The 19904-nt window shown below is 45.3% G+C and overlaps 1 protein-coding gene across 1 annotated transcript in view; it reads right to left on the bottom strand.

The window, feature by feature from the left end:
• Positions 1-15796: 15796 nt before the first annotated feature.
• Positions 15797-19904, bottom strand: part of LOC311235315 (GDNF family receptor alpha-2-like) — a 257806-nt gene continuing 253698 nt past the window's right edge. The window contains exons 8-9 of the mRNA XM_084322740.1: positions 18135-18185; positions 15797-16607 (exon numbers count right to left, since the gene is read on the bottom strand). Of these exons, the coding sequence (XP_084178866.1) occupies positions 16461-16607; positions 18135-18185 (198 nt within the window). The 3' untranslated portion in view covers positions 15797-16460. The remainder of the gene's footprint in view (positions 16608-18134; positions 18186-19904) is intronic.

Here is a 19904-nt window from a genome sequence, read left to right on the forward strand (position 1 = left end):
AATGTTACCTTTCAAAAGAGACCAGACTCATGCATGTGCTATAAGTATAAAGTATAATAAATGGCTAATTACTTTGGGTATGCAATCGTCCAAAAAATGTATAAACGAGCCCCACTTTTGCCCGATGCTTAACTCATTCACGGCCAATCACATAATATTACGTGTCTGCTCGCCAACCGTTGGGCGCCAAAAACGTAATATTACATTTTTAGATAGTTTTTTCTTTTATTCGATTTTAATATCAATATTACACTCACGGACCTATATGTTACAGCTGAAAGCCATACTGAGACCCTGAGAGTGCAGTACCCGCCAGATCCTGCTAGGTGGCAGTATCGCCCACCCTTTGAAACCCTGTTCCAGACTGTGTGTCACATCTAATGTCGTCCGGGCGGATAATTTTGGTCCTGCCTACCTCAAGGAACTCCTCACCCCCCAGTCCTCCTCACGCTCCCTCCGCTCCGGCACAGCCTACCTCCTCAAAGCCCCCAGGACTAAGCTGCACACCATGGGCGATCAAGCCTTCTGCTCTGCCGCACCCAGACTGTGGAATGCTCTCCCCAACCACCTGAGAGCACCACAAACTGTTGACACTTTTAAACGTGGACTCAAGACCTATTTAGAAAGGCCTTTTATTAGTTTGTATGTCTTATTCATATGTTGTTCTGCTATGTGTTCTCCTTTTTTATATATCCATTTGTATTCTATTCTTTTGAACTCTGTAGCACTCTGAGACTCTCAGGAATGTAGGGTGCGTTACAAATTAAATGTATTATTATTATTATTATTATTATTATTATTATTATTATTATTATTATTATTATTATTTATTATTTATTATTTATTATTTATTATTTATTATTTATTATTATTATTATTATTATTATTATTATTATTATTATTATTATTATTATTATTATTATTATTAATATTAATATTATTATTATTATTATTATTATTATTATTATTATTATTATTATTAATGCTTCACCCAAGCAACTTGAAACGCGTCTAGCACACTCGATCCATGAGTTGTGCCAAATTATGTCTGGGACCAGATGGACATCAATACTGGAAATCGCAATCAGACAATTGGAATATTATTTTTGGAATAACCCCGATCAAAGGTAAGGACTATCTTGACGTCAATTCCACCTTGATCCTACAATGATTTCATATCGATCCAGCCGATCAGCGTGTGTGGTGTTCAAAACGAATGCCGTTACTGGCGATCAGAGCATCAAAAAACGCGCGACCCCCCCCCCCCCCCATTGATGCATTCATGATGAAACATAATACCTGTAACTGAGGGGTTACAAAACCCGGACTGTATTAAAGATTGTTTAGATTAAACCACTACTAAATATTATTACTTGCCAGACAGTACAGTTAGTTAAATATGGCAGACACTCAATAGACGGCACGGGGACAAAGAGATCACGTTTACAGTATTTTAATAGCAATATCAATATACAACTGAATTAGTACGTTGCTCTTTTAATAGTGAATGATAGTAGAATGTCAGAGTATCAAAGTCAAGGGGAATGAATAATTCCTAGGTTAAGAATACTCGACCGGAGCTCTGCATGGAGTGAGAAGGCGATACAGGGCAAGAGAGGGGGATAGCTGGAGACAATGATTTCCCCCACGGAGTTGTAAGCTCCAGAGGAATTGAAGAATAGTCGGATACTCCTGCGGTCACTGAAGAAAAGGGGTTCTCGTACGGATCCAGTCCTTGTAATCCAAGTGCCCGATGGCAGGGTAATAGCTCGTAATCCAAAGCCCGACGGCAGTGATGATAGCTAGCTAGCTTCGTTGGTCCTAGAAGCTAGCCCGATGCAGGTCTTCAGGTGTAGTTAGATCCAAACGCCAATGGTCTTAACTATGCTCTTCTCCACGTTACTTCGCTTACACAAGTCACTATAATACACCAACAATGGTTCTACAATATTAGGGTCGTATCTAAGTAGCTACTAGCTATCCGTAACGATACACCGCGGGTAGGCTTCCACTGCTCACATGTCCACTCGTTCTGCTGTTAGGTTACTTCACACTTCACCTCGTGTTCTGATACTCGTTACGTTAAGTTCACACACAGCTGCACATTAGATTATAGGTTCACACTACGGCTGCTGCGCCTTCTACAATATATATACTCAGAGTGATTTCTAGAGCGCAACCGAATTACTTGTTCGGAATCAATGCGCCGGCTAAGGGCATGTCTGAACTTGCCCGGACACGTCTTTGAACTTGTCTGGGGGGCGCGACTGCTGGCGCCGCCAATGTCAAGGGCGGTGTCCAATGAGGCGAGCGAATAATACTATGATTCAAACGGAAGCTTAAAGGTATATAGCTTATATATATAAATAATATACAAGTTATACGAAATAATAAACGTAGATTCTCAGAGTTAATCTGGCCCTTCAGAACAATACCTATTATATACATTTGATTTGGAAATAGTAGCGTGTCCAGGCGAGAAACGCCAACGACTTCAGCCAAATTCACACATCGCCCTATAACTCAGCTTTTCAGGAATTAGCCTGGATCACTCTGAAACTATACAATATTCACCACGGGATGACGCGCGAACGTATACATGACAACATTTTTAGATTTTTGCATGTTGGACGGGAGATAGTGACTGTCAAATGACCATAGTATTGTCTCCATAGCTATAATATAGAATATAGATATAGCTCGGCAAACATTGTGACGCACAGTGAAAGTGACTGTCTTTTAGCGTGGCACTGTGAGAACGGGATGTGGATAGTGGCTGGTGCTGAAAGTGTTAAGAGGTTATTAAAATAACAAGAAAAAACCTATTTAGTTGTCCCTGTCTATCTGTGCACTAGTCCATGGCAACAGCATAATGATTTGTGGCAAAGGCAATTTGATAGCTCTCAGATCCACCTGTGGGTATTCAGCCAACCATGTATTCATTACTGATCCAGTCATGTAGTCCATATGATAAATCGTTTAGAGCAGATATTCCACGCAGCAGAATAGGGATTTGTTTAAAACTTTTAGAAGTCAGTGCATGCTTGTAATTTCTGGCGACATGCTACACATAACTAAATTATTGAATGTATTGAAAGATTCATTCAAATTGAAGCCGCCTTCAGTCGAGCTAGCTAAGCTCGTTAAAAATACTGATTATATTCACTGATTGTAACCCGACAGTAAATACTTGCTGATGAGATACCTCTCTGTTTCAAGGTCTATGTTACTTGACGTAAGCGTCCGGTGATCGTGAGGATTGTGGTGCAGGTGTTTGTCAGATCCTGTTTGTGAGAATGTTGATATTGTTATGCTTGCTGTTAAATATACTGTTTAAGCATTACATCACGCGCAGGAGTGGTTTGTGAAAATGTGAAAATTTTCACAATCCACGACTACAAGTGGTGTAATGCTTTTATACAACTGGCACATTCATCCAACCTTATTGCTATACAATAAACACACATTAATCGAAGATTTATTGAAAAAACCATCCGCCAGAAAAAGTAGTTCCCACAACAACAAAAAAGAGAAGTTGCCTCCATGTGGAAGCAGCTCGGAAGTGCATCCAACTGTTCTCAGTAAGACATCCAGCAAACTAACACATCCAACTGTCTCGAAACTAAGACATCCAACGAACTAACACATCCAACTGTCTTTCACCTAGACATCCAACAAACTAACACATCCAACTGTGTGTTATTGGAATGATTGATTGATTGATTGAAAATTGTATTACCAGATGCAGAATGGGTACAATACAGTACAGCTCAATACACACAATTGTTAAGGGGATGCAGACCAGAGAAAGACTTTATGACATACCAGATTTACAAATACAGTAACACATCCAACTTTTCTTTAGTTTTTAACCTACTTTCTATAGAACTTCATTCTTAGATGCTTCTATAGAAAGTAGGTAAAACGAATTTAAAAAGGTTTTCTTTGCCCTATAGGAAAAAAAAGATTCTCTTTGCCCTATAAGATATATATATTTTTTTGTAAACTTACTTTCTATAGAAGCAGCTGCAGGGAGGTGCGCTGTTTTAAGTGAGCGTGGGTTATTGAATTGATTGATTGATTGATTGCTAATTTTATTACTGTCCGCCTTGTTTCCAACTGGTTAAGTTTAGGCCCTCTTTCGAATTTGGTTAAGGTTAGAGTTTGGAATCAGGGCTGGTGGTCTATCGCCCTGCTCTAAAGACAAACTCTAACCTTATCAACATATCCATTCTAACCGACTGAAGTTTAGTTTTGATCCCAGGGCCATATGTGCACTAAACTCAGCTAAATTTTAAAACAACAGTCTCCCTTGCACCCCCCCCCCCCCCACGCACACACAACATTAGGGATAGTGCAATTATCTTTTACACCCCCCTGTTTATTAATGTTATTTATGCCCCACCCCTGTTTTTATATTTAATACTGTATTTAGGACTGTATTTATTTTTTTACTAGCACCTAGGGTTGCATTTTAAAAATTTCGTTGGAACAACTGTAACAATGACAATAAAGATCTATTCTATTCTATTCATTCGTAAAGATTATTGTCTGCCATCTTGTTTTTTCCTAAAAAGCCGCATGGCGGAGTGATAGTAATTCGGTTGTGGGCGGGTCCTGGGACCAAGAGCGTGGGATTATGACAAATACATACGTGTAAATTGACTGTTTCAGCCAATCAGAATCGAGAAATTTGCATGCCGTTGTATAATAGATCATAGTTAACGTTATTCACTGCTCGCAAACCGTAGGCCTAAATGGTAAATGGTGCTTTTATATATCGCTTTTATCCAAAGCGCTTTAACAAATAATTTGTTCTTCACATTCACCCATTCATTCACACACCGATGCCAGAGGCAACCATGCAAGGTGCCAACCTGCACATCGGGAGCAGTTAGGGGTTAAAGGAACACGCCAACATTTTGGGAAATTAGCTTATCGTCTTCTCCAGAGAGAGACAAGAAGATAGATACCAGTTTCCTCTGGTATGGTGCGTTCAGTAGAAAGCTATCTGGCTGCATGTTAGCCTAGCTTAGCACAATGAATGGAAGCGGACATGACGGGTTAGCCTTCGGGAAAGGTGTTAGTTGGACAATGCCTAGGCTAACCGGTCATTTCCGCTTCCATTCATTGTGCTACGCTAGGCTAACATGCAGCCAGATAGCTTTCTACTGAACACACAGAGTGGAAACTGGTATCTATCTTCTTGTCTCTCTCTGGAGAAGACGATAAGCTAATTTCCCAACATGTTGGGATGTTCTTTTAAGTGGCTTGCTCAAGGACACTTTGAACCGGGAACCTTCCGACTACCAGACGACCGCTCTACCTCCTGAGCCACTGTCGCCCCTATATGCAACGTTAGCGGCAGTCAGCACTTGCTAGCCAGTGTTGGGCCCGTTACTCCAAAAAATGTATGTATGCCTCGTTACTCACGATTAATTTAATTACTTTACTTTTATTACACTACTCGTTACATTGCTTTTCCATTACCCCCAGGTTTGGCAATTGCTTCCTTTCTTACCTTCAAACTTCTGTACAACTTCTGTTTATTTATATTAGACATTTATGATGTGGCCCAGCATTGCACCTCATTCCAACTGAAAGTCCCTGGTGGCAATCTGTAGTACCGTGACCAGAAGGTTGTAAAAGCAAAATACAAGGTCATGCCTGGTGGTTCATCAGCACCGGTGTGCTGCTCTACTAAACTGATGGTTCATCAGCACCAGAGCATGTGAGAGGCGCGGAGCGGCTGAGATATCCGCTCTTCGCTCTGGACGGCTTAGTTCCGCTCTCATTCGCTCATGTTGGCCCCCCCCAAGCCGCTCTACGCTCGCTCAGCGCTCACCTTCATTTGCGCATCAAGCGATCCGCGCTCCAGCCCGCTCAGCAGAAAAAAATAATTTTTTTGGAGCATGATGTAAATTAGCTTGATTTGACCAAACTACAACAGTCTGCACCCCCTGGGCCCCTTAACAATTGTTTGTATTGAGCCGTATTGTATTGTACCCATTCTGCAATCTGTTAAATAACGTTTTCAACCATTCTACTAGCTTTACTATGCTAATGTGGCAAGCCTAGCCGCAATGCTAAGTGTTTATACTGGCAGATCCCATTCACATTAGCATGTAAGCTAACAACATCAACGCTCTTTTTGTGAGACTAAACTCTCCGCTCTTGGTGGTACATTGTGTTGATGATGTTGGTTTCGTTTCATCAATAAATGAGGCAGAACACAGTGAATGTATCCTTTTTTTTATTGCACTTTGTTTGTTTCTTGCTGAAAATAAATGTTGCTAAATAGTTCCCGAGGTGATTTAAAGATGGCGGATTTCTGTTTTGACTTAGCAGGATGTGTAGTGACTAGTGACGCGCTCACCCTTCTGATTGGTTGAAAATGGCCTTCATGTTTGAACTACATCGCCACCTATTGCTTTGGCATTGTACTACATGTATATTACATCAGTTTAAACCACTGTGTGATCGTGTGCACTGAGCGGCTGGGAGCGGCTCGGAGCGGAGGAGAGCTCTCGCTCCGGAGTCACTCTGACCCATTTTAAAGCCCACTCCGCGCTCACTTCAAAATCCACCCGCTCCGCTCCGCTCACATGCTCTTCAGCACCGATGTGCTGCTCTACTAAACTGTGCAGAGTGCCTCATTCCTACCGCTGCGGCACAATGGTGCCAATAACCGTGATATGTGTAGCACTCTTTGCCAGCTCTGCCAGCCTGGGGAATCCCCCCGCAAATGACGTTAACATAGCTTTCGGTCGTCAGGGCAGTCCAGCTGTCTGTCGACAGGGCAACCTTGCGACCTAGCTCTCTCCACAAGCGCCCCTCTCTCCGTTACGCGTGCAGGATCTGTCTGACGGCGCACTGGAGTAGATGTATGAAATGATATGAAATATAGAAATAGATGCATTCGTTAGAGAAAACGAATTTCAATAATATATGCCTTATTCTATGCGCACTGCCAGCCAGTCTTTATGCGATGGAGAGATACACTTTAAATTTTGACAGAGAGAAGATAATCTCTTTATGTTTTTAGGCATATTTTCACACCACCAACAAAGTACTGGGTCCGTGGTCTCTTATTCGGAATGGATTTGGTGCCAGCTGTCATTTCTGCCCGTCTCCGCTCTGACACTTGAGACTGAACGAAAAATAACAATAGGTACATACTAGAAATAAGCTTTTGAATAAATTCCAATCCCTCTCTATATATAGTATAAATATATATACAACTTTATACACTGTGTTATCTTAAGGGTAAATAGATTTTGCGGCTCCAGATACATTTTATTTCGTGCAGGAGGGGGCAAAATGGCTCTTTTCATAGTAAAGGTTGCCGACCCCTGTCGTAGGACAATGGCAGACAGTGTAACGTCCCACCGATCCATGGACTGTTCTCCCCTGCTCTACCTCTCCCCGTCCCTGTATGTGTGTTCCTTGTATTTCTATCCCTGTCTCTCTCTCTCTTGCTCTTCTTCATGTTACTCTGTTAGTCTAGTGTTACTGTCTTGTATTAGGTTAACTGTTTAGTCTTAGTGTTTGTAGTTACTGTCTGGTATTAGGTTCTCCGTTTAGTGTCTGTAGTCTGCTTGTTTTCTCCCAGTTGTCTTGTCGTCCATAGTTGTAGTTCTGTATCGTTAGTGGCTTAGCTTGGCATCGCTACTGCACTATCTCGCGTACGTGCACGCGTACTGAATAAACCACAAATGTACCTCTAATACCAGTATTAGTCTGACCACACCCCTCATCAGCTTACCTTCATAAGCAGGTGTGTGGTCACCTGCTCTCCTCCTTCTCGCTTTCACCACAAGGAAGAGGTGCCTCGGTAGATCCCCACACTTGACACCATGATGGAAGAAATTGGATTAGGAACAGCTTGGGAAACAAGGATACGTTGACATCATATCTTTATTTTCTCTCTCACTATTTTCGAGAAAATACGGCGATATTGTCTTCGTACTGGAGTGTCTAGAAGATGATGATCATTCTAAAAACCCTCCACCGGTTTTCGTATTGGGAGCACGCCGCTGCATGCTTCTCAACTGCAGTTCCTTGCTGTGTTTGTTGGGGTGAAACCTGTCAGGCCACAGCTGAACTGTCGGACATGCCGCTGTTGTGAGGAGCGGTGCGTTCCAGGTTGGGTGAGTAGTGTTTGCTGGCGGGCTCCACTTGTCTGTTAGTGCTATGGGGGCTACTTGACAAAGTTTATGGAAACCGGCCCCAGGCTAGGGTCCTTTGTTTAGCCGCCTAGGCGACAGAAGGCCTTGGTCTGGCGACCATTATAGTTTTAACTAGTGGGCCGCGACCATTGACACTGGTGATCCCTGTGTGTTCTGGACGAGTGGATTCTCTCTGTCACCGTGTTAAGACCCCATCTTTCATATCCAAATGAGAGTATTCCTTCACGAGGGGATATGTGCATGTAATGTGCGATAGCGGCAGATTCATGTTCAAAGTCAGCTATACAGGCCAGTTGGTACTGTGCTGATTCCGCCGGACGTGGTAATGTCACCGTTGTGAAGCGGTGTTGACGTCTTGTTTTCTCTTTTCTCTTAAAAAGTGAGGAGGGTTCAGAACGGCGGCCTGTCTGGGTGAGTGTTATGTCATTGTTTACATGTTCATAGCTTACGGTTAGCCGGTCAGTGGCCTGGCGCGGGGTAGCTTAGCTTCTCGCGCGCCGCCGGGAGCTCGCTTCTGATCGCGTGCGTCGTTAGATCGGCGTCTCGCGAGCGGAAGCAATAGCACCCGAACGGTTGGAGCAGCCGTTAGCTTGATGCTATTCTGTTGAACGTGCTTTGATTTTAACATGTTTTACACTCTTGACCACGACGTCATCCTTGACAGGGGATGTTCGTCGACCCTGCCTGAGCCTAGACGGGGATTGCGTCAACAAAGAGGACTGTAGCGACTGGGGAGCGGCGACGCTGCCCGGATCGAACAACACAGAACGGCTGTGTTCTACGGTGTCTTGTGACTGCACTTCGCTGATCTGCGTTCCGGGTAGGTACGGGGTTGGCCGGACCTCATAACACGTCTTCTGGTTTTACTTTGCTAAATGTATTGTGAATAACGGTGTTTTTTCCCAAAACGTGTGTTGTTGCAATGCATTTGGGATACGTTGCGGGTTGTGTGTGAGCTGTTTTGTCACTGGCAGTTAGCTTCTCCGTGCAGATCGTGATGTGTTGATCTGGTTGTTGTGTGAGAAACATCATGGTGTTTATGTGTACCGTGTACTCACTACTAAGGCAACTAACCTATGAAGCTATGCTTGGTGACAAGTGAGTAAAGGAATGTTCTTTCTCAGACTGTAATGACAATGAACAGTGAGTTCACACATTAACAGGTTTTCCTGTTTTAACTGGCCGTATTGAGGGTAAAATAGGAGGATTGTGTTTTTCCCCCCCGGTTCCCTGGGGACTTTATCACCTCCTATCAGACATGTTGTGCATTAATTGTGTCTTTTGTGTGGTAGGGATACGATGTAACTCTTAGCTTGATTGCTGAGGTTGTGCTAAGTCTGCTGGAGAAACTTATTTCCTAAAGGGAAATTGGTTTGGTTGCTGTCATGTGTGCTTAGCAAGGCCTGTGGTCGATACTAATCAAGAATGATGTATTCTCTCATTGTGAAAAAAACGGCGTTCCTCTGTTGAGTGTTTTTGCCATTTTTTGTAGGTGATGATGGGTTGTGTGTGTCATGTGACCTACAACTGGGTTGTACTGGCCACAGAAGCACATGTGTATGTTGGACCGGGGTTCTTAGAGCCTTCTCTATTCTGTGTTTTTCCTTAGTAAAAATCAGATAGCAGGTTAGCTCATGCGCTGTGTGGAGCTGTGAAACGCTTCATAGAGCTGACTATGACTGTGTCATATTCTCTTTTTGTCGTTACGTCGTATCATGGGTGTGGGGTCGTAAAGGGGTGAACTGGTAACCTTTCCTCTCCCCATTGTTCTGTCGGTCAGGGGTACACCCCCTGTCCTTCAAGGTTCCCGTCACGTGGCGGTTCGGCACGTTACGGGGGGGGGGGGGGGGGGGGGGGGGGGGAGGGAGTTCCTGGTCCCACGGCCTGGTATATTGGGCGTGTGCACCGCAGGAATTCCCCCGCCATAGAGTACGTCACCGTGCGCGTCTCTGTTGGTAGGACTTCCGTGTGCTGTTCAGGTCCATGTGATGGATCTGTTTTCAGGGGGGGTGGTCAGGGCTCCTCCTCACCAAGCGCCTATTCAGGCCTTCTGTGAGTTCGGACTCCTTCTTCCATGTGAGGAAGCCTCCATCAGAGTACAGAGCCTTCCTCCTCAGATTGTCAAAGTGAGTGGACCCTCTAGAAGGGTCCTTTTCTATTGTATGTATATTCGATTCAATTCGTTTATTGAGTGTGTATGGGTTCAGTGCCTCTTCCCCGGAGGCCCTAAAACCAGTTTTTTACATGGCTCGAGGTGCAATATATTCTTTTCAATCTGTACAGCTCGCGTGGGAAGTCTCTCTGGGGATCCCCGTCTCTTTCCTATGGGAGGGTGGTGGGATGTAAAAATGTGAACATTTTTTACCCCGGCTGTGTAGACTGGGATACATACTGTTGATGCTTCCTTCTTTCTATTCCAGAAGTGTTGGAGTTAGGGAGTGTCACACCCCTCTTGTCGTTCCCCTGGGCGCCTTGGGGATTCAATGACAGGTCTAAATAGCCTGTTCATTGATGGGGGTGTGTCCCGACGCACGTATAGTGCTAGCTCGCTGTAAACAGGCGATTGACTGGCACGCCTTGGTTGCTTGTGGTTGAAACAGCGTTTTTATAAAGCAACTGAGATGGGGGTTTTTCCTCTTCCGACGACCACATCCCATGACCTGGGTGGGTTGTCGACGGATTCTCGTTCATGTCTGGGGGATGGTGACGGGATGGATCTGAACATATGTAGTGGGGTCTCACGCCCTTGGGGTGGGCCACCAGGCGCGGTTCGTCCGAACGTCTGGGTGGCGCCTTCTTTTCATGTTAAGATCAACACGCATATCTGCCCTTCTCCTGGAGTAGGCATGTCGGCGTGGTTAGGGCACGGGACTGGTTCTGGTCACGCTGGTCCAGATCAGTTGAACCCGTTGTCCGCCGGGGATGCAGATCTGCTGTTCTGGTACCCTGAGGGACTTGGGCTTTTTTCAGGGGGAAAAATGCCAGGTCGGTCTGGGTGTCACAGGGTTAAGCGCTATGGAGACCCTGGTTGGGTATGTTTTTACTCAGCACTGTCGTCATGGCTTACAGCCATGCCATTCTGTACGCGCTCGATCTCGTCGGATCTCGGCCGCTACACAGGTTGGTCCTGGTTAGTACTTGGTTGGGAGTCCGCCGGGGAATACCAGGTACGGTGTGCTTAGGGGCTGGTTCTCCATTATTTTTCGCTCCTCTCTCACGCATGGCGAAGAGGGGCCTGTGGGGGTGGTTTTTTGACCTCCTCTGGTGACCCTGTGCTTCCCGTACCGCCAGGCCCGGTCCGAAGTGATGTTTGCGACCCGTAGGCCTGGGTTAACCCTTTTTGGAAACTGAGACACTTGTACTGCGGTATAGCCGGTGTATACCCGCAGGTGTGTTTTGGAGTTTTTTCTTGAGGGGTTATAGGAACAACCACCGCATTGGGTAACACCGAGGTGGTTGATTCCCTGGTGTGTTGGAGCAGTGTCAACTCCCGGGTTCACCGTTTGAGGGTGCCCCTGCACGTTCATGACGTCTGCCAATCGTGTCAGCCTTCTCTGCCTCGACCCCTCTGGGTGGGGGTGGTTAAATGGAGGCTTGGTCATGCAACACCGCCAGCTTACGCTCCTTCCGCCGGGGCGGCTGTGTTCAGCTGTCCCCTCTGGCGCCTGTCTCGTCCGCAGTCTCCAGGCTAGGGTTAACAGCCTGTTGCCTGGTTTTTCCCCGGTGCGCTGCCTGCTTCCGTTGGTTAACCTTTTTTGTGTGCTTACGGCCATGCTGACTGCCTGTTCTGCAGGGTCAGTGTGCCAGGCGGTGTACTATTGGGGGGACGGGGCCCGCTCAGCTTACGGCCATACCGACCTGAACACGCCCGATCTCGTCCGATCTCGGAAGCTGGGCAGGTTCTGGCCTGGTTGGTTCCGCCTGGGAATACCAGGTGCAGTAACTGAGGGGCCTTTGTCCGAATACGCTGGCGATGTGGGGGGCGGGGCACTACGTGCCCACCTGGTGGGGTCTTGATGCTGGCATCATGGACTTCTCCGGGCCCCCATTCTAGGGAGTCCAGTCCTTTTGGTGGGTCTGGGTCTTCCTTCGTGCTCCGCTGCTACGGCCTTGCCACGGGGTTGGGTTTGCCCTTGACCCCGTGATTCTGGGGGCAGTAACGAGGTTGTTCCTCCGTTCGTTCCCGGGTGGCATGCGGGTTGTGCGTGTGTGTAGTCGTGGGGTCAAGCCACGGTCTGCTCACCCTGTGCGTTGAGTTGCTTGAGTGCCTCTTCGCACGGTCGGGTCCGTCGCCCTCCCGTGACGTCCCTAATAGGGGGGCTACCCTCCATTAGGGGGGGTCGGGGGGGCTCGGCCCTCCCTGTTCTGATGGTTTTGGGGGGCTGTCAGCGGGGTGTATTTGTCAGCCAAGTGGCTCCGCTTGGCCTCCCTTGTGCAGTAGCGATGCCAAGCTAAGCCACTAACGATACAGAACGTTAGGTTATGACTATAACCAAGTTCTGTTAGTTAGGGGCGATGCTTGGCATCGGACGGCCGCTGCAGCCCTTGTCCTCACCTTGTGGTGAAAGCTTGGGAAGGAGGAGAGCAGGTGACCACACACCTGCTTATGAAGGTAAGCTGATGAGGGGTGTGGTCAGACTAATACTGGTATTAGAGGTACATTTGTGGTTTATTCAGTACGCGTGCACGTACGCGAGATAGTGCAGTAGCGATGCCAAGCATCGCCCCTAACTAACAGAACTTGGTTATAGTCATAACCTAACGTTCCTTGTCAGTCTGTTTCCCCTCCCAGGTGTCTCCAGTTGTAATCATCCCAGGTGTTTCTTGTTTGTCATTTGTTCCTGTTTATTTGAGTTCCTTGTTTCCTGTTCTCTGTGTCGGTCCATTGTTTGATGTTCTGGTTAGAGTTTAGTGATAGTTATTTTGTTTTCCTTTTTTCCCCCTCTTCCAATTTTTACTGAGAGGTTTTGTTTTTTAGTTTTTATGTACTCTTGGTCTGTTTATTTATCTTGTTATTAAAAAACCCTTGGACTCGCTGCCCGCCTTCGTCTTGTCTGCTCCTGGGTCCTATCACACCACACCGTATTGTGACAGACAGAAAACTAAAGAAAATATTTTCTGATTTAGGAATATTTATAGAGTGAGAAATTAAGTTGTATTTAATGTTTAGTTAAGAGAATATAACCCGCATTCTCATACACTCCAGAATACACTTTTCATTGACAGTGTTTCCAGCGTCTACTCCTCATGGACCTGACAAAACATTATAAATTAAACGTTTATTCTGGAGCATATGAGTGTGTGGGTTCAATTCTCTTTATTGTGATTATTATCTAACCCACCGGATCACCGGAGACGCCATGACACCCCTTATAAATGCGCTTAGTTACCACCAACTCTCTGAAGACGTAAATAGCGTCACTGTGCGTGGCAATTAGCGCCAATCTTTGTGAATTGGAGTGTTTTTGCAACAAGGCTCATTTGCATAGAAAGGGCCAAATTTTTCGCCCATATTACCTAATTTAAATACGCGCAAATAGCGCGGACGCACAGCGAGGCAATGATGATGGCAACGCAGTTAGCACGGTATTTCACCCTTTGCGAGTGCTTTGTGAATAGCAAGGTTTGTTTTGGGGCTATTTGCACAGCGTCAGAAAAAGCCACGCAATCCCTTTGTGAATTCACCCCATAGTCTCGATCTGTCTAAATTCCTTTTCCATCCAGAAATGGGGGACCATGAACAAACGTGCTGTCCGCTTTTAAGCACTCATTCAATATTTACATTTACATTTAGTCATTTAGCTGACGCTTTTATCCAAAGCGACTTACAAGTTCTGTACGACAAGTCATCAGGAAGGGCACAACTCTATCAGCTGAGTAACAATGTTCATCAAAGTGTTGAGTGCTACAGTGTAGGTTAGTATATTAGGACAAGTGCATGACAGTAAGGTTAGTTAGGGTTAGAATTATTATTATTATATTTTTTTTCATTTCAGATAATGGTTGAATAAGTGCATCTTTAGTCGACGGCAAAAGATTGGACGGGTTTCGGCTGTCCCAACTGTGGTGGGCAGTTCGTTCCACCATTGTGGGGCAAGGACTGAGAATAGGCGGCTTCTCCTTGATGACCCTCCCGGAGCTCGGATAGGAGTGGGTCTGAGACGGCCAGAAGATGCAGAGCATAGGGGTCTTGAGGGTGTGTAGTTAGAGACCATTGACCGGAGGTAGGCGGGAGCGGTTCCCTTTGCTGCACGGTATGCCAGGGGTGACATGGGCTAACTTCGGTAGGTTTGGGATCAGGTGGGCCGCTGTGTTCTGAATGAGCTGAAGAGGCTTGGTGGCAGTGGCCGGAAGGCCAGCATATTGATGAAAATACACTCAAATTGAAGCTGTCTGCACTCTGACCTCATAGTCTGTCAGTATCATTTGACATGTGAGGGAAATCATGTGTCACAAAATGATTTTAGAGGCTCACTATATACGAGTGGTTCGCTCCAGACGTAGTAATAAGCTTGTGCTCTATTGAAGTGATGGACGACGGCCTCTCCTAAATAGACACCTTTTCCTAAAATTGCCACACAAAACAAAACAAAATAGAGCCCTGCTCGGTTCGGTGGCCAAGCATTTATGGCTGAGCACCGTGCTTGATGTACTGCCTAAAGACATAAACACTTCAGTCGAAAAATACGGATTGTGTGGTAGTAGGCAACATTTAACTACCTCTACTGTAGCAAAACCCATTGTATGCACAAAGCAGACTTCTCACAGGGAACAGTATATCTTCCTTTTTGCAAACATGCCACTCACTGCGCTGAAGAATGAGCGAGTTTAGTTTTGGAGATGAAAGGCAATAAATCTAGGGGAGAGTCATTTTCTTGGATACTATATAATTACTGGTAATATATTTTAAATGTTCTACGAAAATGGGGAAATGACAGGACTGGGTATGGTGCAGGTATGGACAGTGTGTACAGTATGAGCACTGCGCAAATCTACACTACAGGTTAACGCTGAAGCTCTTTGAAGCAGTAGAATGAGACATGCTTGCATGTAAATCAGTCCTGTATTATTTCTGAACACACAGACACACAAACCCACACACATTGCGCACTGTGAATACACATTACGATTCACACACAGGTTATGGCTTTCCAAAGCAATTAGAGCTTGTTTAATTTCATCCCTGTATACATTCCTTATGACCATACCTTAATATAGACAAATATAAACGCAGATAATGAGAGCTTTTCCGCCGGCGGCCATTAGCGCCAGTCCTCCATATCATCACATTGGGGCTCATTTAGTTATGTTTGTTTTTGTTTATATACAACAGATAGAGACAGTAATATACACATGTGCAGGTATAGCTCACACCCACGTTCATCAACAACAACATCATCATCTCAAATGAGAACCATTTACTGTTTACATTGTCACCATTTCTTCTTTTTTTCTGTAATTTTCCGCTGAAAAAATAGACTGTAGCACCCGAAAAGGAAAGAGAGCTTCACGGCAGATTGATTATGGTCACGGTTACTATACCAACACTTAGAACACTGAGTAGGCTTTACAGTTTAGAGTTAACACTAGCGCTGAAGAGACGGAATGGTATCATTACACCCCCCCCCCCTCCCCCACACCCCCCCACCCCAAACACTGTAGTCCGTTCATCAAAGACATTATGCCACGTACCATTTCAAGACAAAGGTGACTGACAGCAGATACATTTCTTCAATGTTTTTCTTGCTCTACCTCTATTCTCTCCTCTTTCTTTCTCTACTAACACACACACCCTCTCCCTTCTTCCCTCTGTCCTGTCAGTCCAGTCTTCTTGTAATTATTTAGTCAATTTCCTCTGTCTCCTCCCTTCATTGTGGGAAAGAGTGCCAGACGTCTTTGACATAACAGGGCTGTATCCTCCTGGTTTCTGTCTCAGTCAGAGAACCAGTCCCGGCGATTGGCCTGCGGTGGGCCTCTCGCTCCAGGGGTCCTTCCCAAAGCCGTCTCCTCTGCATATCCTGTGCGTGCTCCTCAAAAACACCCCAAACAATACATTAAATAAACAATAGATGCACTGTTTTAAATTTTCCGATTGTAGCTATTTTTCTCCTCCTCCTCCTCTTCCTCCGTGGATCCTCCTGTCCTTCAGAAATGCCACTCCTGACTAATGTCCAGAGATTCGGCCTTCTCAACATCCGCCTCAGAAATAACACCTTCTGCTTCTGGGATCAGCTCGTGGGTGGATGACCTCTTTTCCTCCTGCGGGCGCTTCTATAAGGCATGCCGGGCCAGGAGCAGGGCCCAGGCCAGGGCAGGGAGCAGAGCCCAGACGCTGGCGCCCAGACAGGCCGAGCTGTCCTCCGGCTGGCCCTGGGGTCTGCTCAGGCCACCGTAACCACTGCTGGGCTCCAGGGCGGCCTGGAGGAACACAGGGACACAGAGGCAGACAGACGTGTAAAGGTTATGGCCGTGACTCAGACCTGCGTGCGTTGCTTCTGAGAAGAGAGAGAGAGAGAGAGAGAGAGAGAGAGAGAGAGAGAGAGAGAGAGAGAGAGAGAGAGAGAGAGAGAGAGAGAGAGAGAGAGAGAGAGAGAGAGAGAGAGAGAGAGAGAGAGAGAGAGAGATGAATGACTAGAGGGAGGAGATAGGAAGATATCAAGAGAGAGAAAGAGAGTGAGAGAAGAGGACATTTTTTTGATGCACCAAACGTTTTGATTTTATATTTGTGCTCTCTGCTTCTTAAATTAGTTGGGAACTTGGCAATGAAGGAAAGCTACTTGTAATTTTTTTTTTATCTTTTATTTTATTATTATTATACTTTTTTCTTCTTTTTTTTCTTCTAAAAATATTTATTTTAGGTTGTGTCTATAAGTCTATAAACTGTTTTTAAAGCCATCATTACTAACTTTATTTACAGGAAAAACGTATCAGCTAGACGTGCTACTTAAGCCAGCGGTGACTGGTTTTCTTTCAATACTCAATATTTCATATTATAGGTCATAAAGAATGACCCACAATAACAGCCGCAACACTACATCTTGCTACATACACGGGCAAACATGTTTTTTGCACTATGGACAAAGCACACTGTGAGAATAAAGAATATAACGTATGGTTCAGTGACAATCCACCCATTCTAGACATGACAGTCTGTGCCCCAGAGAGTTGCACTGTTATATCCACTCTACAATTATGCCTTATTATGTGCTTTCCCAGAAAAGTGTTGGCGTTTTGAATGCATTTAAAATTGTCTCTGATTCGTGTTACACGTGGTGAAACAATTTGCCTCAGAGTAACCACGCTGTTTTCTCGATTGAGCAGGGGGGCTGTTGATTGATACGGCTAGTGACGGTATGTGAATATGTCCGCATGCTGTCGCTGGCCGTGTCGATTGGTGGTTTTGCTGTTTGGTTGGGGGAGGGGTGGGGGCCGGGGGTCTTGGGATGTCTGTCCCCGGTTGTGTTTTTTGGAGGTGGGTTTCCCTAGAGTTTTGTTGGCCGTGGGTGGGGGAAGAGACCGTGTGCTGTGGGACATGTATCTGCTGTACACCTGTTATTCAAATAAAAAGAAGTAAAAAAAATTATAAAAAAAAAGAGTAACCGCGCTCTCCCTCAATTTGCAGAGGCACCGTTTTCAACCTGCGGCGGCACACACACACACACACACACACACACACACACACACACACACACACACACACACACACACACACACACACACACACACACACACACACACACACACACACACACACACACACACACACACACACACACACACACACACACACACACACACACACACACACACACACACACACACACACAGACAGACACACACACACACACAGAGACACACACACACACACCCACACACACGCACACACACACACACACACACACACACACACACACACACACACACATCACCACCCCCTCCCCTTACCTCATCTCCACAAATGTAGCCCTTGGAGAGGTTGCACTTGGGTCCATCTCCCTGAACACAGAAGAAAAATCCAGTGAGATATTATCTACCACCGCCGCATCTTCCAACAGAACAAGGCCAGACGCACTGACTGGGAAATTAATAATCAAATGAGAAAATCCTGTGTTGAATTATATTAACAAACCAGGGACGTTTTTGCACACATTTTCAATGAGAGCAAGGGTGGAGAGAGAGAGAGAGAGAGAGAGAATGGGAGACAAATAGGCAAAGATGCAGAGAGAGAAAGATTGAGAGAGAGGAGGGGAGGGGTAGAGGGAGATCATATTTATCATAACACGCTACCTGGGCTAGTGTTTTCACAACGTGAGTGTACAGAGAAAGGGTTAAATGACAATGGCCAAAAAAGCAGTGGGTTGCTTGACAATGCAGCAAACACATCCACGACTAAAAGCCAATTAATTAGCAGGAGCAGTGATGTGTGGCAGCAGCCTGTTGACATGGGTCCAGATCTCTGGCTGCAGCCAATATCCACACATACTCAACACGCGTGCGTACACGCACACACGCACACACACACACACACGCACACGCACACACACACACACGCACGCACGCACGCACGCACGCACGCACGCACGCACACACACACACACACACACACACACACACACACACACACACACACACACACACACACACACACACACACACACACACACACACACACGTCTGCATGTACAAATTGCGTGGCACATACACCCACGCACACACATTTGTTGTGCAGGTATCGACAACCTTTAACCTGTTAAGCCTGTAGGTCCCCTGCTTTTTTTTATCATAAATCGATCAATAGAGACCATATTAGATCTCCAATTATCATATCATGGGATATCATTGGAAAGCCACACTCATTGGCTACAACCCTGTCCAAACATTTTCGAGATCGCCAAATGATTGACGGAGCTAGAGCCCCCAGAGGTCGGGGTGGTAATGTGTACTTTGGCGCACGCCTCACATATCGGCATGTAACTCGAGAACTGCTGAACGGATTTTGTCACCTGAAAGGGAAATTGACAGGCAATAAATAGGGCTTTAATTCTATAATAATATTGTATTAAAAGAAATGCACACCCGAGCCGCTAGAGGTCGGCAAAGTGGCGCGTCGTGAATCGTCCTCATGAGGGGCCACATGTGGGCCCTTGGATTTTAAGATGTTAGTTTTTTGTTGTTGCCAAGAGTAAAGACCATAACCCTATCAAAAAAGCAGTCAAAGTGTATATTTTCATTTTTACCGATGTTTTGTAAGATTGACCGGAAATAAGAATTTATCGGAATAATGCTAATTATATCTTGTTTATCGTAAAACCAAGAGGAAATGACTAAATCCAGATTTAACCCTGCCATTGGAAAGAGGAGCCTTTTCCCTATCCATAGATGTATGATTTGGCCATAATAAGGTCAAGGTCAAGTTCAAGGTCAAATATGAATTTATAATTAAAATCGATCATCATTTATTACTGTATCTACAAATCCTTCTGTTTAATCATCTTCCCTTTATTCATTTGCTTAGATTTTTTGTACAGTTGATAAGGTGGTGAATGAGCTCAGTGAGCAAGCTCGGTTTGCGTACAATTGTAACATGGTGTTATTCACCGGCACAGATGCTATCCCAATGGTATCCCATTCCCACTTTATCCAGTCAGGAGAGAAAACTCTGAAAAAATTGTCTGACAAAAATAAGAAATACAAACTATAGTTTTAAGTAAATGC

Source organism: Notolepis coatsorum, assembly GCF_963971535.1.
Source record: "Notolepis coatsorum genome assembly, chromosome: 10".
NCBI lineage: Eukaryota > Metazoa > Chordata > Actinopteri > Aulopiformes > Paralepididae > Notolepis > Notolepis coatsorum.